Genomic DNA, 22,450 nt, shown 5'->3' with positions numbered 1-22,450 from the left:
ATGTGTAAAAATCTTTGAACAACTTCTCAATAACCAAAAGGCCCAGAATGCTGATATTGAGCGGCCTGTAGCATGTTGGGATGAAGGGTTACCAAGTTTGTGCATGTGATTAACCTTTTCTCTTTATAAAGGTCACAGGGGTCAGTTGTATTAAAATTAAACGACCTCTTCTCAACAACATAAAGGCCAAGAGGAATGGTTAATTAAATTAAGTGAATGGCGGGCTACCGATTTGTTTCAATAATTGACTTTGACCTATATTCAAGGTCTCGTGGGTTATGTGAGTTCAGAACTTAAAATTTCTTTGTGGACAAGCAATAGGCTCGGAGTAATAGCATTTATGTTGTAGCATATATAAAGACTACGATTTCACGCTTGCAGAAAATGTTTTTTTTTCTTGAGCCAACAGTGTTTTTATGTAAGCTGTAGATATTAAGCAATTTATTTTAGGCCTATTTAGCTCCTTTCATATGTAGGTCTTTATAGTTAGATGACCGTTAATGTCCCTGGGCCTCTTGTTCGGTTCACTGTAACAAAGCCTCATGGTGATCTATTGCTTTCAACTTTGTTCGGCGTCGTACTTCGTGCATCCGTAAACTTTTAATATTTTCAATTTCTCAAAAACCACTGTACCGATTTCAATGAAACTTTACAAAAAAACCCTTTCTTGGTCTTAAGATGAACCAAAATGTGAAGTATACAGTCCTCATCTCACAGGGAGATAAGACTAACTCTTATCATTACACCTTGAGAGAACACGCCGAATCATTTTCCATTTCATTGAAGTGTCCCAATAACTATTTTAGCTGGTTAGTTAAAAAAATGTGAAAAAATAATAACAAATCAAAAAAAAAAGCTAGATGTATAATATACATGATTTGTCATGTGCCAATCACTGCTCACCTTTGTCATATTTATGTCGTTACAAAAAATGTAAACAAGCATTAGTAGCTACGACTTGTGTAGGAAGGGCTCCTGCGAACTAATTGGTACTCTTAACTCAATATATTGGGAACTTTCACGTAAAACTGACTGTATATATACATTGGACATGTAGTTTAGTTTTGTTTACGAGTGTCACATACAGTGACTGACGGACAGCTCCTTTATGTTTACCTGGGAATTGTACTTCTCATTTCGATGTCAATGTCATTTTATATGTAGAAAAAGTAAACATCGGCTTCGTCCCGATAAATTCCACAAATCTAACCACTATCGAGTTGATGTTTATGACGTTTGCAACAGTCTCTGCACGAGGATATAACACACTTCCGCTTCACGGAGAGAGGCCCGATAAAGGCTATATTAGGCTTAGTTGATTGTTGTTGGTATGTAACATGTTTTTAATTGGATAGGGAAAAACGGGTTGCCTTACTTGTAATAAATATATATCTGCAAAATTAAGTCATTGTCGATTAAGTGCTTTTAATAAGGATATATGTCAGTTGAAGTAGTGTTGTGAATGATGTGTGAGAGCACTCTTACATGAGGAAACTATGTTTATATAAAATGTCTTTGTCAATGAAACGTTTGTAAAAATAAGATTAATATAAATGTAATATTCATATAGTTGAAGTACATGTCTGAGAGGCAGTGAAATAAAACATTTACTCACTTTCACATTTTCATTTATTTCAGAATGAAAACAGAATACACGTCATGACAATAATTAACCTCATGATTCGCGAATTACAACCAATCCCATTGATAGAAATATTTAAAATAATACTTTTTGATCACTTTCCACATGTTAGATATCAATATTTTCAATTCTAAAACGGACTAATTACACAAACTGACCATCACTTATGATTTGCAACAAATATCTATGTAAAAAAATCAATGATTATTGTATATGATGTTGCCTTAAAAAATAAGGCTACAAACACTTGTCACAATAAGAATATTAAAACAAATAACATTTTGAACATGAAATTGTCTATAAATGTATACATAAACACATGGTAAACTCTACGAAATTTTCATTCATGTCTTTTGTTAACGAATTAAAAGTATCCTTGTCTATAAAACAAGAAACGGTACATTTTGTCATTCCTTTACTGTTTCAACATGTGTATGTGACGGGGAAAGAGGAGGAAGGGGCACAAGTTACTATTATAGCAACATTATCAATGCGCTCACCTCCATTATCTAACAAATTTATAAATATGGACATAATTGGTTACTGTGAAATAGTAAAATTTCGTGAGTGTTTTATTTTCTTTCATGTCGTAGGCACTTAACATCAAGAAATCCATAAGTGTTTTTTGCTTTTTTTTGGGGGGGGGCACGAATATTGAGCTTCAAGAAAATATATGATCTTTAAGTAACATGTATTGTAAGTTCAAAGCAAAAGAAGAAAACAAAGAAAGGAACAACCTGTGAACTGTCTCACAAATGCATTGAGAAAATATTATTTAATCTAACGCTGGTTTCTTTAAGATGCATTTTTCGCAAAATATTGTTTTCTATGGAGAGATCAAGATTACCAGAAGATAGTAAATAATTATGTATGTAATCGTTACACTAGATTATTATACATATTTATCAACAACATGTAGGTTGAAAGTTTACTGGAACACGGCCAGAGACAACCATGTAATGATCAACCACGGGAGACATGGACACATTCTTGTCGAGTCTGAAACCAAACAAATATATACGTTCATATGTAACAGGATAGCAAAATCATTCTACGACAAAAAGACGTTTCGAATCTCAAGTAATAAAATAATAAGTAACAATGGATTGATCATGTATATATCAAAACTATCGTGAATGTGATCCTTTGCGGGATTATTCCAAATGAAGTATCAATAATATGACTAACATAATAATAACATAGTTTTCAAAATAAGTACTGAATGATTCGTGATTAGTGAAAATGTCAGGAATATCCACGGAGTTATAAAAACATTTATTTCAAAGTGTCCACCTCCTCAAACATACCCGACGAAAACAAGTACTGAAACTGGGGCATATACAGCAGGTTCCTTCCTATACAATTTATCTCGTCACTTCCATCCGGGCACTGCTTCACACTGTCACATGACATGCTTACATGGATGCAGGTTTTCTTATCAGTGCACATCAGGTGGTCTTTCCCACAGCCACCTGCGTGAAAAAAAGTATGTTCACACTCACCAGAAGAGGAAACGTTAGCACTTCCTGTCAGGAAATGGTTTCTTTGTGACAATCTTGCCGCGGAGAAGCAGCATGATATACGTTAAAAGACACACAAAAACCATAAAATCTAGTAAACACGATCTTGAATGTAAATTAAAGCAGGCAACAAGCAATAAAAAAAAAAGAGTAAATGATTTTAGATTTAGGAGGCAAGCGTGTTATTGTTTTATTTTATTTTGAGGTAAGACATGTTCCTAATGTTGAATATGTAGCAATTACTGTTGATTACAGGGTAAGGGTTTACCTGGACATAGAATATCGATTCCACAAGATGCTGTTTCACTCATGTTTCCGGTACATTCCATACCTCCATGGGCTGGGTTCGGATTGTCACAGTCACGTGACCTCATCTTCTCACCACATTCACAGGTGACGGAACACGATGACCATGAATTCCATTTGCCCCACTGCCCATCAACTGATAATGAGATAGTGAAATAAACCACTTTAATCACAAGTCAAAGGGCAACTCTACTGATATTAATTATTTATAAGTATGATTTGCACCCTGGGAAAGTTTATAAATACTTTGTCTATAGCCAGTTGTCCTACGATATATCTGGTGTGTTTTACTGTACAGTAGTACCTCACTTACCAAACAGTCCAAAGAGGTATTAAGGCAAGGGCATAATGTCATTTACCGTGAACTTTCATGTCATATACTTGTCAGTGACATTTGGAATAGAAAGGAAGAACGGAGTATCTAGGATTGGTATATTAAGGTGTGCGGAGTATCTAGGATTGGTATATTAAGGTGTGCGGAGTATCGGGGATTGGTATATTAAGGTGTGCGGAGTATCTAGGATCGGTATATTAAGGTGTGCGGAGTATCTAAGATTGGTATATTAAGGTGTGCGGAGTATCTAGGATCGGTATATTAAGGTGTGCGGAGTATCTAGGATTGGTATATTAAGGTGTGCGGAGTATCGAGGATTGGTATATTAAGGTGTGCGGAGTATCGAGGATTGGTATATTAAGGTGTGCGGAGTATCTAGAATCGGTATATTAAGGTGTGCGGAGTATCTAGGATTGGTCTATTAAGGTGTGGTGTTGTGTGATACCATAGAAACGGGTATGATCATTGAAGCACGGCCTCGCGATGTATGCGAGATTCGCAGGAGACTTGTATGTTCGTGAAGACCTCCTTGTGACGGTACACTTCTGAAGCCGACTTTACAGTGCTACCTGCCTGATGTATACTGCCGAAGGTAGGGAGAAGTAACTACCATTATTGAAGACTCCGGTATATCCCGGCCAGGGGAGGGATGGAGGAGGGGGTAGAACCTTAAGCTTTCCTCACACTTCTACAAAGGAAAAAAGTGAGGCAGTGTAAAGAGAGACGTTGAGAAAAATAGTTTTTAAAAAGAAGAGAAAAATGAAATCCGTTTAGTCAACTCTCAATGATGAGTGGGAGGGAGGGGGGAGGGGGGATTGGTACAATCTTAATATCCAACCTGCACGGCCGTGGTTCTCTTTGGCACATCCTGTATTGATACAGCTTATTCCTATATGATCTCACATACGTTTCATTATCATTTGGGTAAATTTAGAAAGGATCGAACTGAAATGAGAAGGAACAGACAATGGCGGGGAAATAAACTACAAAAAACGTAGCATACTTTAGTGGTTGACAGTTTTGTGGAACAACCCTAAGTCATTCTAGCAGGTATCAGACCATTAAAGTGAGTATAGTTCCCCATATATAGACTACTGAACTTCTCTGAAACGGTCTGTGAATAAGTCGTTGGGGCTTAAAATGGAGGTCAAATTCATCCTCATCGTTCTGTATTCTTTGTAATCCCGCTATGTGCTGATGATTCTTGTAACAGGTACATTTGCAAGCTCTGTAGCCTTTTCCAAGATATGAACTAAACGATTTTTTCTAAACTGTGCGCATGAATGAACGACCAGACAGAGCCATTATGCTAAGTCCCACTTGTTTCTTTGGCATAAAAATAAATTACTTGGACACATGATTCCGGCAGAACATTTCTCTTCGTCGTTTACAACCCCTAGACAGGAAAGTCCATTGTGCGCAGGAGCTGGATTGTTGCACTGTCGAGATCTGGTCCTACTTCCGTGCTCACAAGTAACTGAGCACAACGACCAACCGTTCCACTCTGACCACTGACCATCAACTGTAAAAAAAACTCGAAAGGTTATTAAGCGTATTAAGTACAAAACAAGGAGAGAATTTCATTTTGGTTTTGTTCTGCTTTGATTATTTTTTGTTTTGTTTTTGTTTTCTTGTTCTTTTTAAAATTTTGTTTAGTACCAGCTATTTCACACTGGAAAAAAAAGCCTCCTATATTGCTATATAATACGTACTAGGACACATGATTTCAGCAGTACATCCTTCATAGTCATGGTCATCTCCTGAACAATAATGGCCGTTGTACGCAGGCGCTGGATTGTTACACTGGCGAGATCTCGTTCTAGTTCCATTTTCACACGAGACTGAGCAGGAGGTCCAACTTAACCAGGAGCCCCATTGTCCATCAACTTTGAAAGATGAAAAACACATGGATTAAACATTAACTGTAATGCCTTAGAAATGAAAAACGGACGTCATTTTCAAGCAAATAGTGAGAAGGCCTTTGATTTTCTCTATTACGCAAAAAATATTTTTTGCAATTTTATTCCATCCTTGAAAATAGGAAAAAAAATTTACTCTCCCTCCACTCAAAAAATAGCAACTTTAACAATAATTTTTGAAATTGTGAAATTACTTATCTTCGAGAGGAATTCTACTCAAAAGTTTCTGAAATTTTCCCCACGGCTGTTGTGAATAGTACAAAATATCAAAGGCTATTACCGGGGCACATAATTCCAGAAGAACACCTTTCTGTGTCGTGCTGGTCTCCAGGGCAATAAAGACCTCCGTGCGCAGGCGCTGGATCGAGACATTGGCGAGACCTCGTTCTGGTGCCATCCTCACAAGACACAGAACATGGTGACCAACTGTTCCAGGCCGTCCACTGTCCATCAACTAGAAGAAAGGAAACATGACAAAATCTGAATATTTCCAGTTTTGTGTGTTGAACATGTAATGTTTGTTGTCATATTACAACAAAAAATATTGTAAATATACAATTTTCAAAATATTGTAACTATAGATACATACAGTGTTATCCAACGGGGCTACCATGTTGTAGTGTTCCTGCTCGAAACACGTTCGTTTGAATATTTTGCACAGCACCTTTTTTCGCAAATTTGGTGAAAATGTGTTTTCCTATATATTGTATATTATATAACCTATATACAGCATCAATTGAGGCTTTTTTTCTATTTGCGTTAAAAACCAATTTTCTCCAAACATGTGTAAGTTTAGTGTATACTTGGACACACGATTCCCGCATCACATTCCTCCGAGTCGTGTACTTCTCCAGAACAAGGACGACCGTTGTGCACAGGCACTGGATTATCACACTGACGAGATCTCGTCCTAGTTCCATTTTCACACGAGACTGAACATGGCGTCCACCCATTCCACTGCCCCCAATGTCCATCAACTTTCAGGGTAAAATGTGATAAGAAAGTGATTTAATAGAAAAATATAGCGTATTAATAGCTGGAAAAACAGCCATTTTCCTTGTACAGGGTTAATGAGTAGTAGGAGACTTACGACAGCAGAAGCTACACAACGACAATCGTCGTAATCTACTGATTAAATCTTTACTGTTAAAGTTTTGAGTTCGAGAAAAAAAGATATATGACATTCATGAACAATCAAGGTCACACTGGATGTAAGGTCTGTGATACAGTGTAATCCATTTCATATTTTGATGCACAGGATCTAAAAAAGCAAATTAAATATATCTTAGCTATATAGGTACTGGGACACATGATTCCTGAAGAGCATTCCTCCTCGTTGCTATTATCACCCCAGCAGGAAAGACCATTGTGCGCAGGCGCTGGATTGTTACATTGACGATATCTGATTCTGATGCCATTCTCACAGGACACAGAGCAAGACGTCCAAGTATTCCAGGATCCCCATTGTCCGTCAACTTGAAGATTAAAATACGAGATGTTACAAACATCTTTAACCGAGAAACGATATTGTATTCAACATATACCCGGCCTCTTGGATTTCAATAGATGAACATTAAAACTTAAAGGCACAGAACAGCTACATGTGAATATGTATGGCTATTTCGCAACTACTCTTGACGCCCAAAAGACATCTTCATTTTTATTAATCGCCGGAAAAGGATTTCCCCTGAAAGCTCACTGACAATCTCAAACATATCATAATTCGATTTATCTTATCATCTATGTGAGAAATAAGAGAGAATTTCGATTTTATCTCAAATCCGAATAAGATATATATATATATATACATATAATGAAAATATCAACAGCTCAGTTATATATATATTTAACTTCAGTCTCTGATACGTTATTACTGATACCAGTCTCAGACTTGCAGAAAGACTGACAAAAACTATTAGAGTCAGAATGAAAACTTTCAGGAGAAACAATTTCCAGGACAAAATCTATCGTTGTATGCCTGTGCTGGGCTGCTATATTGACAAGATCTCGTTCTAGTTTCGTTTTTCCACGAGACTGGGTACGCGCTCCATCCACTCCTTGATTCAATAAATAACCCCAGGTGAATCATCACGACGTTTTTGCTCTGGTCTGTAGAATCTAATCGCATTTATAAACATTTATCGATTTCATTTTAGACTTGTTGGCTTGTGTATAGTTTTACGTGTTTCAGGATATGTGACGTCTTTTCCTTATATAACGAAGATAACATTTCCCATGTGTAGTTTTGACGATGAGGTATGACTTCCTCTAAAAACCTAATGAGTTCATGTTAACAGAAATTTTGCCTGTTGATTTTAGCGGAATTTACAAATCTGACTCGGAGCCACGAGATTGCAGGGCGTCTTCATATAAATTGACATGACGGAGAAAAATTGAATATCTGAAATTTAGGCCAACATGTCATGAAATGTCTAAATGATAAATAAAGGTATATACTTGGACACGTGATGCCGACAGTACAATCTTCTGACGTCTGTTTATCTCCAGGGCAAAGACGACCGTTGTGCGCAGGCGCTGGATTGTTACACTGACGAGATCTCGTTCTAGTTCCATTTTCACACGAGACTGAGCAGACTGTCCATTCAGTCCATAATCCCCATTGTCCATCAACTTTAAAAGTAAACTCAATATTAATTGTTGAAATACGGGCTAAACTTCAGAAGCGTTTAAATGTTTCGAAAGGAGTGAGTTTTCCTCTCTACCATCTCGAGCATTTGAACCGCATACATTTGCCTGGGAAAATGTATTCCAATTCTGATTGAGACTGAGCACGCGGCCAATCCACTCCACAACCCCCGTGAACTTCAAGAGTAAACATCGGTTAAATATGAGTTTTGTATTCCTTAACTTAAACAATCTAAACTTGTCAGGATAATTCAGCGCTAGTCTCTGGACAGGTAAAGTATGGTATCATATGAGGTTCACATGTCAAAAAGATGACAACTGAAAAAAATATATTGTTATACTAATAAACGGCATCGCTTAGTGACGTCAGCAATATGTTCAAAGTAAAACTTGGAGCTAGAAACGAAAAAGATGCTCTCTTGTGTTCGTTGAGGAACATTGAAGATGAACCACGTGAAAAAGCCTAAAGTAGTCCTCATGCAATAGTGTCGACAAATGTAAGAGATCATTTTGAGAAAGAAACCAAGGAAAAACGTAAGAAAAATATACTTGGACAAATGATTCCAGCTGTACATTCTTCAGATTCCTGTCCATCTCCAATACAAGAATGACCGTTGTGCGCAGGCGCTGGATTGTTACATTGTCGAGATCTCGTTCTACTTCCGTATCCACACGAGGCTGAGCACGAGACCCAACTGGTCCAAAGTCCCCATGCTCCATCAACTGTGATGTAAAGATATATTCAACTTCTTCTTGTTGAAGACAGCAGAGAATTTAATATGCTATTCCATTTGTTTCTTTTCGCTTTTGATAGATATTTACAAGGACAAATCTTACATTGAAAAAAACACATTTTAAAAAGTTTCATCCATAGATCACGTGAACGGGATGAATAATCAGAGAAAGGGAAGTATACTTGGGCACATGATTCCAGCTGTACATCCTTCAGATTCTTGTTCATCTCCGGGACAAAAGCGACCGTTGTGCACAGGCGCTGGATTGTCACACCGGCGAGATCTCGTTCTAGTCCCATCCTCACATGAGACCGAGCATGACGTCCAGCCATTCCAATGTGCCCATTGTCCATCAACTTTGCGATAAAATATTTGTAAATAACTGTAGTGATAGGTTTAATTTAATAAAGGGCCATTGAGGTAATGTTTTGGTTACAAAAAAAATCGAGTATATACCTGGACACGTGATTCCGGCAGTACATTCCTCCGATTCGTGTCCATCACCTGGACAAGAGAGACCGTTATGCGCAGGCGCCGGATTGTTACACTGTCGAGATCTCGCTCTAGTTCCACTTCCACACGTGACTGTGCACGACGTCCAACTGCTCCATGATCCCCATTGTCCATCAACTACATGTAGGCAAATGACACAGAAAATTTCGCAGTTTTAAGATATGAAATTAAAGCACTGCCAGGCAGATTACTGCAGGATTATAAATGCTGCCGAAGCGGTTAAATCCAATGGAAATAAATGATGCGAGAACTTTTGTTTCTACATTTCAAAATGTTGCACAAATAAAGTAGATGCTGAGATAATGAGCAAAATTATAGCCATCGAACAATTTTGTTCCGTGGTGAAGTGTGGCCGAATTGTTATTCTGTGGCGCCTCCCTAATGATAAATGTATAAAATTTGGCTGGACAGCACAAGCTTTTACCGTGTTTAGTGCAGACGGAATACATCCCATGCCATACTCACGAACGGCAAATGTTAATATGCCCTTCCGTAAATATAGGTAGTATCAACACATACTGATAAGTTTGTTATTTTCGAGGAGTCTCTTTTTCGCTGTTCTCAAGAGCAGAATAAAATCGCGAAAATGAGATATTTTGAAAAACAAATTTGAGTTTAGAAAACAATAGTCCATTACAGGACGTAAGGACAGGATAGAGTGATTAATATCCCATTACGTTAATTATACTTACCTGAACACGCCATGAGAAAGCATGTAGCAGTTTCAGATTTCGGAACACACCCGAATCCTTGACAAGTTAAAAATCTTAGTTGTGTCCCTATCCCGCATGTAACACTGCAGGGCGCTGTTTCCCAGAAGCCTGTGATAGAAACAGAAATATTCGAATTTACCGGTTATTAAAGAACGTCGCTTTACAACATTTAAACCATAGAGACTTGTCACGAATTTCCAACCCACAGTCCATAGATGTGTTTTACATTGACGAGGGCTGTAACTCCCGAGAAGGGAAAACTACGGGCCGTATATCTCTGCAACACATATATTATCTTTACAAGAAATGTTTTATCCTTCCAATGAATATTTGATAAACGAGAATGGCCAAGTATTGTCAATGTTACGACCTGACGATTTCCGGAAACACAGGTAGAAATGGCTAGGTAGACATTTCCGTGTCCGGTTGAAACTTCCTGTCGTCTCTAATAGATATTTCAATATCTATCCCGAAATTGTAAAATCTACGGTTGGGAGGTATGTAGTACCGATGATTGTGTCTACATTAAATGTCCCTTGATGTTGTCAAGTCTGATACGATGTCTAAACTCCATATTGCCATCAGCCTACTCACTTTCTTCCAGATAAATCGCCATCCGTTTTCTTTTTGTTGCGGACAATTGGTGTACGCCGAGCTCGGCCTCAAAACCCACACCAGGATAATAATAAATATTTGTATTTAGAAACGTTTTACATACTGAATATCACAATCTGTCAGAACATCGATAGTATTTGATTTTTGAGAATTATTGTCTTTCCCGTAGTTAAACCTTTTCTGCAAGTAAGATATTTACTATTGCTATTTTAGAATCAAAATTTCAGTATCCATTTTTTCAACGAATCGACGTGGTAGTAGAGTGTCCATATCACATGGTTATCATGAGTAGACAAAACAGTAATCTGTGGAACGAGATCCGAAAACAAAAACAAAAATATGTCCAAGCACAGTTCCCATTCGAGCACTGGTCAGGCTTGGTTTTGGTTTCTACGCCTTCATCTGAATTTTTGCATTTTCATTTACGGAGAAGCAGAATCAGGCTCAATTTGTGCATTTGATATAAGTTGTCATCTTCACAAATATATCGACAACTTCACAAATATATATATTTATTTTTTTTTTAATAATTTCTTTGTTTGTTTGTTTTTCGTTAGACACATACCGTAATAACAAAATTGTACTAACGTCCCTGTTATGGCGACCGTCATCTTCCCAGAAAGGTAATTAGAGAATGTTTCACATCGGGTCTATTATTGATATCAAGTGTATTTGTATCAGGTACCGGCATATTTTGGGGATCGCCAGTAAATACAATATCAGCAAAAACAACATGGAGATATTAAAGTAACCTCTTCGTCAAAATGTTGAAAAAAAGTAAGGGCCGGTAGAATAAAAGATGACAGTCGGTAACCCGGAAACATCCCTAATCGAATTTCGAAAACGCGTACCCTTCCGGGATAGCTGGTCTTCGTCTTGTATTTATCATTACTTCTCTCTATGATTTTTACTTCGTTCATTTTCCTTTATACAGATATACTTAAACTACACCTACCTCGGTAACAAAAGACACCCGCATCCTCACCGTGACCACAGTTATGGGTACCCCAATTTAATAGACCACACTGGTCTAGACGAGTCGCGCTCTCACTACAAGTCAGATCATCAAGCCAGATCCTCCCAGCACCCTGACCATATTTGGCGTTCCCATGAGCTACACCGCCAGATCTAAAAACGATGAATACGGAATGTGTTACTTGATCTATATCAGAATTCGTGAATGAATATTTTCAATATTAAAGAAAATTATTTGTACACATAAAGAAACAACATTAATTTCACTGTGAACACGCGATATAAACTGTAAAATCCTTTATTTTAACAGCTTTCGTTGTTTTTGAGATTTTCTGCTGCCATCTACCAACATTTTTGTAGATCATCGCCTTCGAATGAACGAAAACGACATTATCAAACACCAAAGTTAAAGCCTATTAATAACTCTTCATTAAACAGAACATTGTATACAGAGGTAACTTTGTGTTAGAATATTTTAACTTACATGTATGTTTATTCCAAGCATAACAAATTATACCTAAAACCTTTTTGAAGGTGATAAACAGCAGAACGAATATATCACTTTAAAGTTTTTCGAGTGAGTGAACTTACGTGTACCCCAGCATTTTGCATATGACATCAGCATCTTTGTTGTCAAAGTGGTCGTCACACACTGTTCCAAACTCCCCGCTATGATATACCTCTACTCGGCCAGAATGAGGTGTCGACGTTTTGCCCGTCAGTATTACGTCGCCATCTACAATGGGTAAGTCCATACATTAACTAAAATCTTAAGTATTGTGACAAATTTTCTTCGGGTTGGTAAGTGTATATAGAAGGAAAGATCATACAATAAAATATTTAAAAACTTATGTGTGACGTTTCCACGAATGACCAGGACAACAACAGTCATTATTATAAGTTAAAGTGACCAGTTTTGAATTTATTGTATAATAACGTTTATATAATGACTATTGGGACGCGGGCTTTTTACTAATGTATTCAGTATAATGTTTGAACGACATGGTTATGAATTGACAACACTCTGCGTCCGTGCCATAAGCACATGTACGCCAAGCTAGGGGATAGTGTGGTTGTTAAATAACGGAACTAATCTATTTAACAAGTATATAATACTACAGAACTGTAAGTGATCATCGTTCAGCAGGACAGGCACTTTCGACCCATCTGATGGAGGCACTTAAATAATGCAGTGTTTTCCTGATGCATTTAAAGTCGACTTGCTTTTTAAGAGACCTTATCGTTTCAAAGAAGATTTGCCACAAGAACGTCTTGTAATTATGTGTACTATCCTTCAGAAATCATTCACATGATAAACAATATCTGGAGCAAAATTAATTACACGTCCTGCTATAATAAGTTAAAATACATTAAAAGATTGTATTTTCAAAATAATATCAATAAATACATTCCAAACAAACAAACAAAAACATAGAGATCACTATTATACTTCATTTTGATTTAATTATTGTGATATTTTCATACGATTTTTTCACAATAAAATTTTTATTTGGACATGATCGACAAAATTAAAATATGGAGAGCTGTCAACATCTCTGTAGCCATTTACTTAGGACAGATTGAACGTACCTCGTACACACCAGACCCCTGCGTCCTCCCCATGGTTACAGTTATGAGAACCCCATCCTGAGTGGCTACACTGCTCTAAATCAGTATTAAAAAACGAACACTGGACGTCATCAAGCCAGATACGGCCGCCTCCTCTTCCAAACGTGGCACTTCCAAACGCTTTTCCATCACTTGTGAAAACGATAATTTTAGAAATGGAAGATTTTACTAACACTTTGGTAACTTTACACGAGCGAGCAGAGCTAGATGTTGGAGTAAAGCCCGTTTCACATCAGCCTTACGACAGCCGTACGGGAACATTTTTTGACAAATCGCAGGACTCCGTGCGGACTCCGCAAGACTGTCGTAAAATTCGCAACGCCGCAGACGTCGCAAGCTGGTTTTTCAACATGCTTGTTTTTATTGCGATTTCTTTGCGATTTTTGGCGTTCGCACGGCAACTGTACGGTTGGCACACGGCAGCCGTATGGCTACCTTGAGACCATCGCACGTCAATCGTACGATTTCATACTTGCGTTTGTCCTGCGAAGGCTGCACGGTGATCGTACGAACATCTTGCAGCTGACTTGCGAATGCCTTGCGTCTGGTGAAAGTCTGTCTAAAGACTGCTGCGGAACGTACGAACAACGTATAGATTCGCACGGCCGCCCCGCAAATACCTTGTGAAAAGTTAGCGTCACCCCTCCTCTTTTAAAAAGTTTGTCTGTCTTGTTCGTCATCAGTCGCTGTCGAGATTTCAGGAAGAAAAGGTCATGCCTCCAAACAAACATCCAGAGTTTTACCATAAAAGACTGGACAAGAGGAAATAATTCCTCCTCTTAATGTTGATCGCACGACCGACGTACAGCTGTCTTGCAAATTCGTGCTTGCCGTGCGATGGTCGTAAGAAACTTTGCAAATTCTTACGGCAGTCTTGCGGGTGTTTTGAGAATTCGTGCGGCAGCCTCACGATAACCGCATGACAGCCGTGCGAACACGTCGCTTTGTTTGTTTTTTCTCGTACGTTCAACCTGAGAACGCCATACGGAGATCGCTTTGCAAATTTGTAGTATGTGTGACGGGTGCGAATAGGTAGCGATTGTGTTTGCGGCGGAAATCGTACGACGAAAAAAATCGCACGGCTGATGTGAAACAGGCTTAACAAGGATGTGTAACTTTGTAGCGTATAGTCATTTTTTGATTCATTTTGTTACAGATATTCCTGCGAGTAACAAAAGTTCCCATTGAAGTGGGACAAGACTCTTTTATATTGGTCTCAACAGTTTTTGTGGAAATGGATTTTTTTCTGAAGTTGAGTTATTTTAATCGTAGATAAAAGTAAAAGATCATACCCAAGTTAGATCGTGACATGCATGTTATTATTATCCGAACTACCTTTTAAGTCACCGTTGTGTATCTGGATCTTATAAAGATTAAACGGCTGAATCAAAGACAACAGTAAGACATTGACCCGACCATAAAATGGCCGGGTACAAAAAATTGATTAATCTCAAATGCAACGGAACGATATTATGTTTAGCAGATAATATGAAAAAACTTTAACTATAAATAATATTACATAAAATTGGAATATAACATAAATACTAAGTTCGTAATATTCACACAGCAATTTATGTGTGGTGAAGCGAAAATGGCGATGACGCAATGATATTATAACGTCTTAACCGAAGCAATGAGGTCCTTCACTAGGCAGTCAGGGCAAAGTCTTATGTGAAAAATCATTATTCCGGGATAAACTCGTAACTTCAGTAAGAGATACATCGTGACGTTAACATGCTAGCTTATATTAAGAATCCGTACGACTTTTTGAAATATTTTATTATTGTGTGTGTGCTTTTTCTTCTTACACGATGAATGCATGACGTTTTATTAAATACTTTCAATGATTGGAAGCCGAAACCTCAAAATAGTTTTGTTACAGAATGTCTGTCCTTCTAGGTTTGATAACAGCGATAAATATGCATTATATATATTACCATATGTCACGTGTCGTTCAGGATATCACAAATAAGCGCTATTCATACGGAGTTTGAATGCCACGGGGAAGGATATCATCGTACTAGTAACCTCTTCGTACTACTCTACCATATTTGGCCCTAGTTTGCACAAAACTATTTCTTGGATTGCGGAGGTTCCGGTGTAATGCTGTTAATACAACCCGTCATTTTGATTGGTTAAAATTCTGAATTATGAGACGAAACTATTCCACTTTCTCTATGATTGTATGCTGAATTTTTCGGAAGAGTTAATTTTACAAACTAACAGAAGCAGACTTGTACCTCCAACCTAGAGACCGACAAACCGTCCAAGCATCGCCATCGTCCCAGCTATCATCGCACACTGTTCCCCACTCTCCTCGGTAGTAAACCTCCAGGCGCCCGGCACCAGGTACGGTACTTCCGATCAAGCGCACATCTACGCAAATGACTGAAAAGCAGTTCCAAATAAATCCGCTATAGATCGAAAAGTCAACAGTATACTTTCTTTTAAACTCTCTTCATTCAATGTTTCTTACTATATTTAAAGGAACGACACTCTAGGGAAAAAAATTAAAACAAAAATTCAGTTTATGAAGTTTAGTTCTGACCAATTATCAACTTTTTGCTCCCCCCTCCCAATCTTAAAATGCATCGAAGATATAGGTGAACAATTGTGATGCAACCGAGTGTAAGGTTATTGGTAATACACGTGCTAAATAAGAAAGCGTTTTCTAAAAGGATACAATGTAATGTAGAGTATGGGTTATACTCTATAACTACAGCAATACAACTAAAGCATCTCTTCAAGTCCGAAGTGGGAGAATTGTTCAATTATTTCCAGTCCGCTAGCTGTGGCAAATATTAATGAACAAATCTGAGATCTCACTGATATAAAGCAATGCAAAATTTTGTTCAAATATTGCAGGACTGAGAAGTACTGTATTTCAATATTTTAGAAAACTTTGGAAAATATCGACAAATTATTATCAACATCGAATTCCTTCGAGATCTGATTGATATAAAGCAAAACACTAAATGTGGTTCAAAGCTGAAGGTAAAAAGTTATTTGATTGAAACAAAAACAGTAAACGCTTTCTTATTTAGCACGTGCATTCCTAACGGCCTTACACTCGGTTGCACCATACTTGTTCACCTACACCTTAGATGCATTCCGTAATCTGGACGAGTTTTGACTAATATCGAACTCATCCGAGATTTAATACCAAATATATTATACCAAATCATACTCTCTTTCCTTAAATTAATTCAAACGAAATAAATCTGCAACGTTATAAACTCAGTATTAATTCGCAATTATATGTTTAGAAATGAATGCTACATATAACAGTGTTTGTATATCACGTGATATAAATGATTAAATTTGAGTTCTTAAGTTGTTCGCCCATGTATCTGATTCATGTGTGTGATTTTGACAATAAAATATGTTTAAATCTATCAGTTTATAAACTAAACGAAAACAGTGTCTTTCCTATGTTTGGTTTAGAACGACACAAAAATGAGTGCTTTGTGCAGTTACATTACATGCGATTATGTCTGTTGGAGTTATCTCCCTTGCAATGGTCTATTTGTCCAAAGACGTACGTATCTTTCGTTGTTAATTAACCAGTTGAACTTTTTTTATTAGTTAATACCTTGAAGTAAAACGAAGTTTTTTTCCTTTGAATGGATTATCGTAGCTTTGCCTACAAATTCATCAAGGTCGCGACCTGTCATTCTTACCTGATGGTGAAAACAGGAAAAGGAATTTTACAATGGTCAGTCCAGCACGGACAGGTGAAATCGACGTTGTCATCCTAGATCTCTACCCATCAAAATCTCCTACTGATAAAAGAAATACACTAATTCCTCGTTAGAATTACAAAGGGATTGGTCAAAAAGCACAATCATTAATTATGTTAACCATGATACATGTGTATCTCATTTTGTATTATATTTCAAAGGACGTTACCCAGGTCACATTGCCAACTGTATGTTTGTATTAAAGAAAACGAAACCAAATATTTGTCACATCGCACAAGTCTAATATACCATTTCACTAAGTAAACTTTTCTAAAAGGTTACTGTACGTAGGTGAAAGAGAGCAAAAAGCGAAATATTTGGTTATTCATTTTACGCCAAGTATGAAACAGCTAGGGAACAAACCAGAGTAACCAGACGGACCCCCCATCCCTACCCCCACCACACCCTACCCCTCACACCTACTTCCCCACCAACTTCCACGAAAACACAGATCCTTATCTACCCTTACCTATCAATCTTTTCAGATAACTATGATCATTGTTCCACTCCACAAATAAACAAGTTACCAAATTGACATTGTTCTTTTTTATCCCCCGCTTTCACCGAAACGGGGGATATTAATTTGGGTTCAGCCGTCCGTCCGTCTGTCTGTCTGTCTGTCTGTCACACTTTCTGTGTTCTAACTTCCCCAAATATCATCCAATTTGGGTGAAACTTGGTCAGCAGATGCATCTTGGGTCATGAAGACTGACTTTGACTATCAGTGTCATCTGTTAATAATTATGCATACTAATTAAGTATCCTTTGATTTCATTGGTCGGTTCGTTTCCGTGCTCTAACTTCCCTAAATATAATCCGATTTAGATGAAACTTGGTCAGCAGATGCATATTAGGGCTCATAAGAATGAGTTCAGCAATCAGTATCATCTGTTAATGTATATGCATACTAATTAGGTATCCTTTCATTTCATTGGTCGGTCAGTTTTTGTGCTCTAACTTTCCTAAATATAATAACCTCTAAAATATTTACTTACAATATGTTGGAAAGCGGGGTAAATAAATTCCATGATTTTGCTTGTTAACCTAAACTTACCTACCCTTACTTTCCCTGATTTCCGATGGTCGGGCCTGAAGACGTAAGCTGCAGTAGAGAATTTGTGTATCTCACGTCCGATGGTCGGGCCTGAAGACGTAAGCTGCAGTAGAGAATTTGTGTATCTGACGTCCAGTGGTCGTGCCTGAAAACGTATGCTGCAGTAACGAATTCGTGTATCTATATTACTAAACATGATAGTAAAAATTAAATAACTTCCGTCAACTATCAACGAACTAGACCCAAGTTCAACGCACTTTCAAAACCGCAATCTACTATATAAGTGTTTTAAGGAGTTGAAGAGGAAAGAGGAAACACAGACGCAGTGTGATTTCGTCGGTTTATTAATACAGGACAATGCAACACATACATGTATTATATACATTCTATCTATAGTATAGGATACACAAACCACTCCCACAGACATCAGTAAATAGGGAAAGTAAAATAGTAAGATACAAAGTATTTTTTGAAGTGAAGGTGGGGGTTGGGGATTGGGGGTTGGGGGGGGGGGGAGTGCGCAAGTGTATGTATGTGCGAGGGAGGATGGGAGGGGTGTTGTTTGTAGGGGGTGAGGGCGTGTTAATTATTTGTAGTGTGTAAAAAAGGAAATCTTGAATTATGTTGTCAGTAAGTAGGTGACGTCAAAACGACTGATGTTCCAGATCATCAAAGAAGTGTTTCGTTCATGACTGCACTGTATAACACCTTGGTGACGACACAGTCTTTTCTCTCTGTCATTTGTGTCAGGAACTTTATTATCGTGGCAAATTGTTCAAAAATAACTATTCCACACTGTTTTATACTTGAGACACATTCAAATGTGGTGATGTGTTGAAACCGTGAAAATATATTTGTTACTGACGAAATTAATAATGTACGTGGGTGATACCACCATGATATGTAAGCCATGGTCCAGAATACAATAAACACAAAGGAAAGATATAAAAGGACATGGTTACAACAAAGAGACATTACTCTATATGTTTTTGGGAGACGAATAATTGTTTCAGTTCACGACACTCACTTTACAAATCAAGGCAGAGTTTTGTCTTTGAAACCAAAGAGTTGAAATCAAGACAGATTAATCACAACAAATTTATTATTAGGTAGGCATTTCGAAAATAACAACTGACAATTTTACTATAAAAAGGGGTTATTATGATCTTATTAACACGTATACCTTTAGTACTATACAACTGATTCAGACGCCATTTTTGTTTCGTGGGTAACATATAACAACATTTAACACCTACATACATATGTACATGGAATGAGTTCCCTTGGTAACATACAACTGTGAAAAAGTACAGCGCTGTTCCCATCAGTACCAAGTAATGAAACTCGACATGAAAGTTATTCACATGAATTCTAATGACCAACCATGACCGAAATAGGAATTGGTTTCCATAGTGACGGAGAGCAAAAACGTCACACCCGAAGTAACTTGTTCTCTATGGAACAGAGAACAAGCAACAAACAGTATTTTCCCCCTTAAATAACATTATCAAACATATTACTACATTATTAAGTGTTAAAACTTTATTTTTGAAATGTAACACGTGCACTTGGGGCTAACATGTAAAGTAGGCAACACTTGAATACCATCGAGCAAATGGGAAGAATTTTGACTTTTCACCTCTAGTCAAGTGACCTGAGTGGACCGAGTCTGTCATTTAGATGGAAATCCTATTTTGAAGTCACGTATCTACTTTCGGTATCTTAACAAAAGCTTTGTAAGTTCTTGAATTGACCATCCTTGAATTTGAAGTGTGACGTTTACAAAACTTTTTTATTAGTGTATCTGCAAAAATAGTTTTCTCGGAAATGATCTTTCATGTACGAAACGAAACCTATCTATATCGTAATATTATGATATTTATTAAATGAAAAAAAAGTAATTGTGTATGGTTTGACATTTTTCATTACAAACAAAAATTTTCTTATGAGCTTAAATGGAACTTTAACAAAAAATTCTAATTCGTATTTTCAAGTAATTATCTTCTCAGCTACCGTAAATATTTTCTTTTTTAAGTAAGTAAATGACTGAATGTCTGTGATAAGTTTCTAGATTTAAACAACTATAAACATTGTGCGATTGTGTAATTCCCATATTACTGTAGTATATTACAAAGCTATGGAGTCCTAAAAATGGAGTAGCATGTGTCTCTGTAGAAGATGCTGTTGTTCGTTGTTATTTAGACTGTCCTAGTCGAATGTTACTTACTCTACGAAAACATTTTTCTACCAAAAAAACCCACGAATTATCCAGTTCAGGCGTATATTTCCCTTGTTAACTTGTGTAAATAGATTTTAGATAGCCACTCTCCTCGACAGTCTACCTGTTGTCATGGAAGATATGTTTGACAACGAATATGACTTTTTTACCTCGTTTACAAGAGATTGTTGCTTTTTCTCCGAAATAGTCCCGTCCCTTACGTTTAATTAACGGGATGACTTAATATAGACATAGACATATAAACATAGAAGCCATATACATATAACATATGGTTTATTATGGCAATTTGATTATCTTTTCATAACATACTTACTTCATATGTTCTGTAATATACCTGTGTCCCTAACTATCTTTTCATGACATACTTACTTCATATGTTCTGTAATATACCTGTGTCCCTAACTATCTTTTCATGACATACTTACTTCATATGTTCTGTAATATACCTGTGTCCCTAACTATCTGTTCATGACAAACTTACTTCATATGTTCTGTAATATACCTGTGTCCCTAACTATCTTTTCTTGATATACTTACTTCATATGTTCTGTAATATACCTGTGTCCCTAACTATCTTTTCTTGATATACTTACTTCATATGTTCTGTAATATACCTGTGTCCCTAACTATCTGTTCATGACATACTTACTTCATATGTTCTGTAATATACCTGTGTCCCTAACTATCTGTTCATGACATACTTACTTCATATGTTCTGTAATATACCTGTGTCCCTAACTATCTTCCTGTGTCCCTAACTATCTGTTCATGACATACTTACTTCATATGTTCTGTAATATACCTGTGTCCCTAACTATCTGTTCATGACATACTTACTTCATATGTTCTGTAATATACCTGTGTCCCTAACTATCTGTTCATGACATACTTACTTCATATGTTCTGTAATATACCTGTGTCCCTAACTATCTGTTCATGACATACTAACTTCATATGTTCTGTAATATACCTGTGTCCCTAACTATCTGTTCATGACATACTTACTTCATATGTTCTGTAATATACCTGTGTCCCTAACTATCTGTTCATGACATACTTACTTCATATGTTCTGTAATATACCTGTGTCCCTAACTATCTTTTCTTGATATACTTACTTCATATGTTCTGTAATATACCTGTGTCCCTAACTATCTGTTCATGACATACTTACTTCATATGTTCTGTAATATACCTGTGTCCCTAACTATCTGTTCATGACATACTTACTTCATATGTTCTGTAATATACCTGTGTCCCTAACTATCTTTTCTTGATATACTTACTTCATATGTTCTGTAATATACCTGTGTCCCTAACTATCTTTTCTTGATATACTTACTTCATATGTTCTGTAATATACCTGTGTCCCTAACTATCTGTTCATGACATACTTACTTCATATGTTCTGTAATATACCTGTGTCCCTAACTATCTTTTCTTGACATACCTACTTCATATGTTCTGTATTATTCCTGTGTCCCTAACTATCATTTCTTGACATACCCGATTCCCATGTTCTGTAATATTCTTGTGTATTATGATATGGCAAAATTTGTTGTGCGTTCTTTATTTTAGATGAGATAATGCAATATTGCCCGACAAGGGACTTTAGTTCAATTTTAAAGAACGGAGAGGACATCATTATCCAATTGAGTGAAGATTGTTTTCTCTTTAATAGGAAATTAAATGAAATCTATTTTCTCCGTGTTACCTTTTAGGAGAACTGTAAATACGTTTTATCGTGTGACATTAACATTTCAGGAATATTTATAAAAGAAAAGTTGAAGTCCGGAGGCTGAAGAAAATACTTCATTCGGTCTGTTGTTGGGAAGTGGATATTTGGCGATGTAAAGATATAAAACAAAGCGT

At 37.0% G+C, this 22,450-nt stretch overlaps 1 protein-coding gene across 6 annotated transcripts; it reads right to left on the bottom strand.

Annotated features, from left to right (window-relative positions):
• Positions 1-1,943: 1,943 nt before the first annotated feature.
• Positions 1,944-18,447, bottom strand: LOC132559031 (scavenger receptor cysteine-rich type 1 protein M130-like). 6 transcript variants are annotated; one of them, XM_060223631.1, is made up of 19 exons: positions 18,341-18,447; positions 17,227-17,328; positions 15,787-15,934; positions 13,508-13,677; positions 12,509-12,653; positions 11,898-12,070; positions 10,307-10,435; positions 9,558-9,731; positions 9,284-9,457; positions 8,917-9,090; positions 8,179-8,352; positions 7,023-7,196; positions 6,525-6,698; positions 6,002-6,175; positions 5,515-5,688; positions 5,151-5,324; positions 3,431-3,604; positions 2,950-3,114; positions 1,944-2,641 (listed from the first exon to the last, which is right to left on the bottom strand). In XM_060223631.1, the coding sequence occupies exons 2-19, from the start codon at positions 17,297-17,299 to the stop codon at positions 2,571-2,573; spliced, it is 2,814 nt and encodes a 937-aa protein (XP_060079614.1). In that variant the 5' UTR covers positions 17,300-17,328; positions 18,341-18,447; the 3' UTR covers positions 1,944-2,570. The 6 variants fall into 6 exon arrangements, with proteins under 6 accessions (XP_060079614.1, XP_060079613.1, XP_060079615.1 ...); XM_060223630.1 differs by having other exon boundaries at positions 18,345-18,447; XM_060223632.1 differs by having other exon boundaries at positions 17,227-17,325; positions 18,345-18,447.
• Between the last annotated feature and the right edge of the window lie 4,003 nt (positions 18,448-22,450).

The sequence above is a fragment of the Ylistrum balloti genome, unplaced genomic scaffold (assembly GCF_031769215.1).
Source record: "Ylistrum balloti isolate Yb309-2 unplaced genomic scaffold, AGI_CSIRO_Ybal_v1 Utg370842, whole genome shotgun sequence".
In the NCBI taxonomy this organism is placed as follows: Eukaryota; Metazoa; Mollusca; class Bivalvia; order Pectinida; family Pectinidae; genus Ylistrum; species Ylistrum balloti.
This window is presented reverse-complemented; position numbering and strand designations above follow the sequence as displayed.

What these genes read in the sequence shown, in the direction of transcription:
- LOC132559031 (XM_060223631.1), bottom strand. Translation starts at nt 17,299, where the DNA reads ATGACAACGTCGATTTCACCTGTCCGTGCTGGACTGACCATTGTAAAA. An exon ending in TGTCGGTCTCTAGGTTGGAG is followed by an intron (nt 13,678 to 15,786) that starts GTACAAGTCTGC and finishes CGTTTTCACAAG; the next exon opens with TGATGGAAAAGCGTTTGGAA. An exon ending in TCAGTACTTGTTTTCGTCGG is followed by an intron (nt 2,642 to 2,949) that starts GTATGTTTGAGG and finishes GTTTGGTTTCAG; the next exon opens with ACTCGACAAGAATGTGTCCA.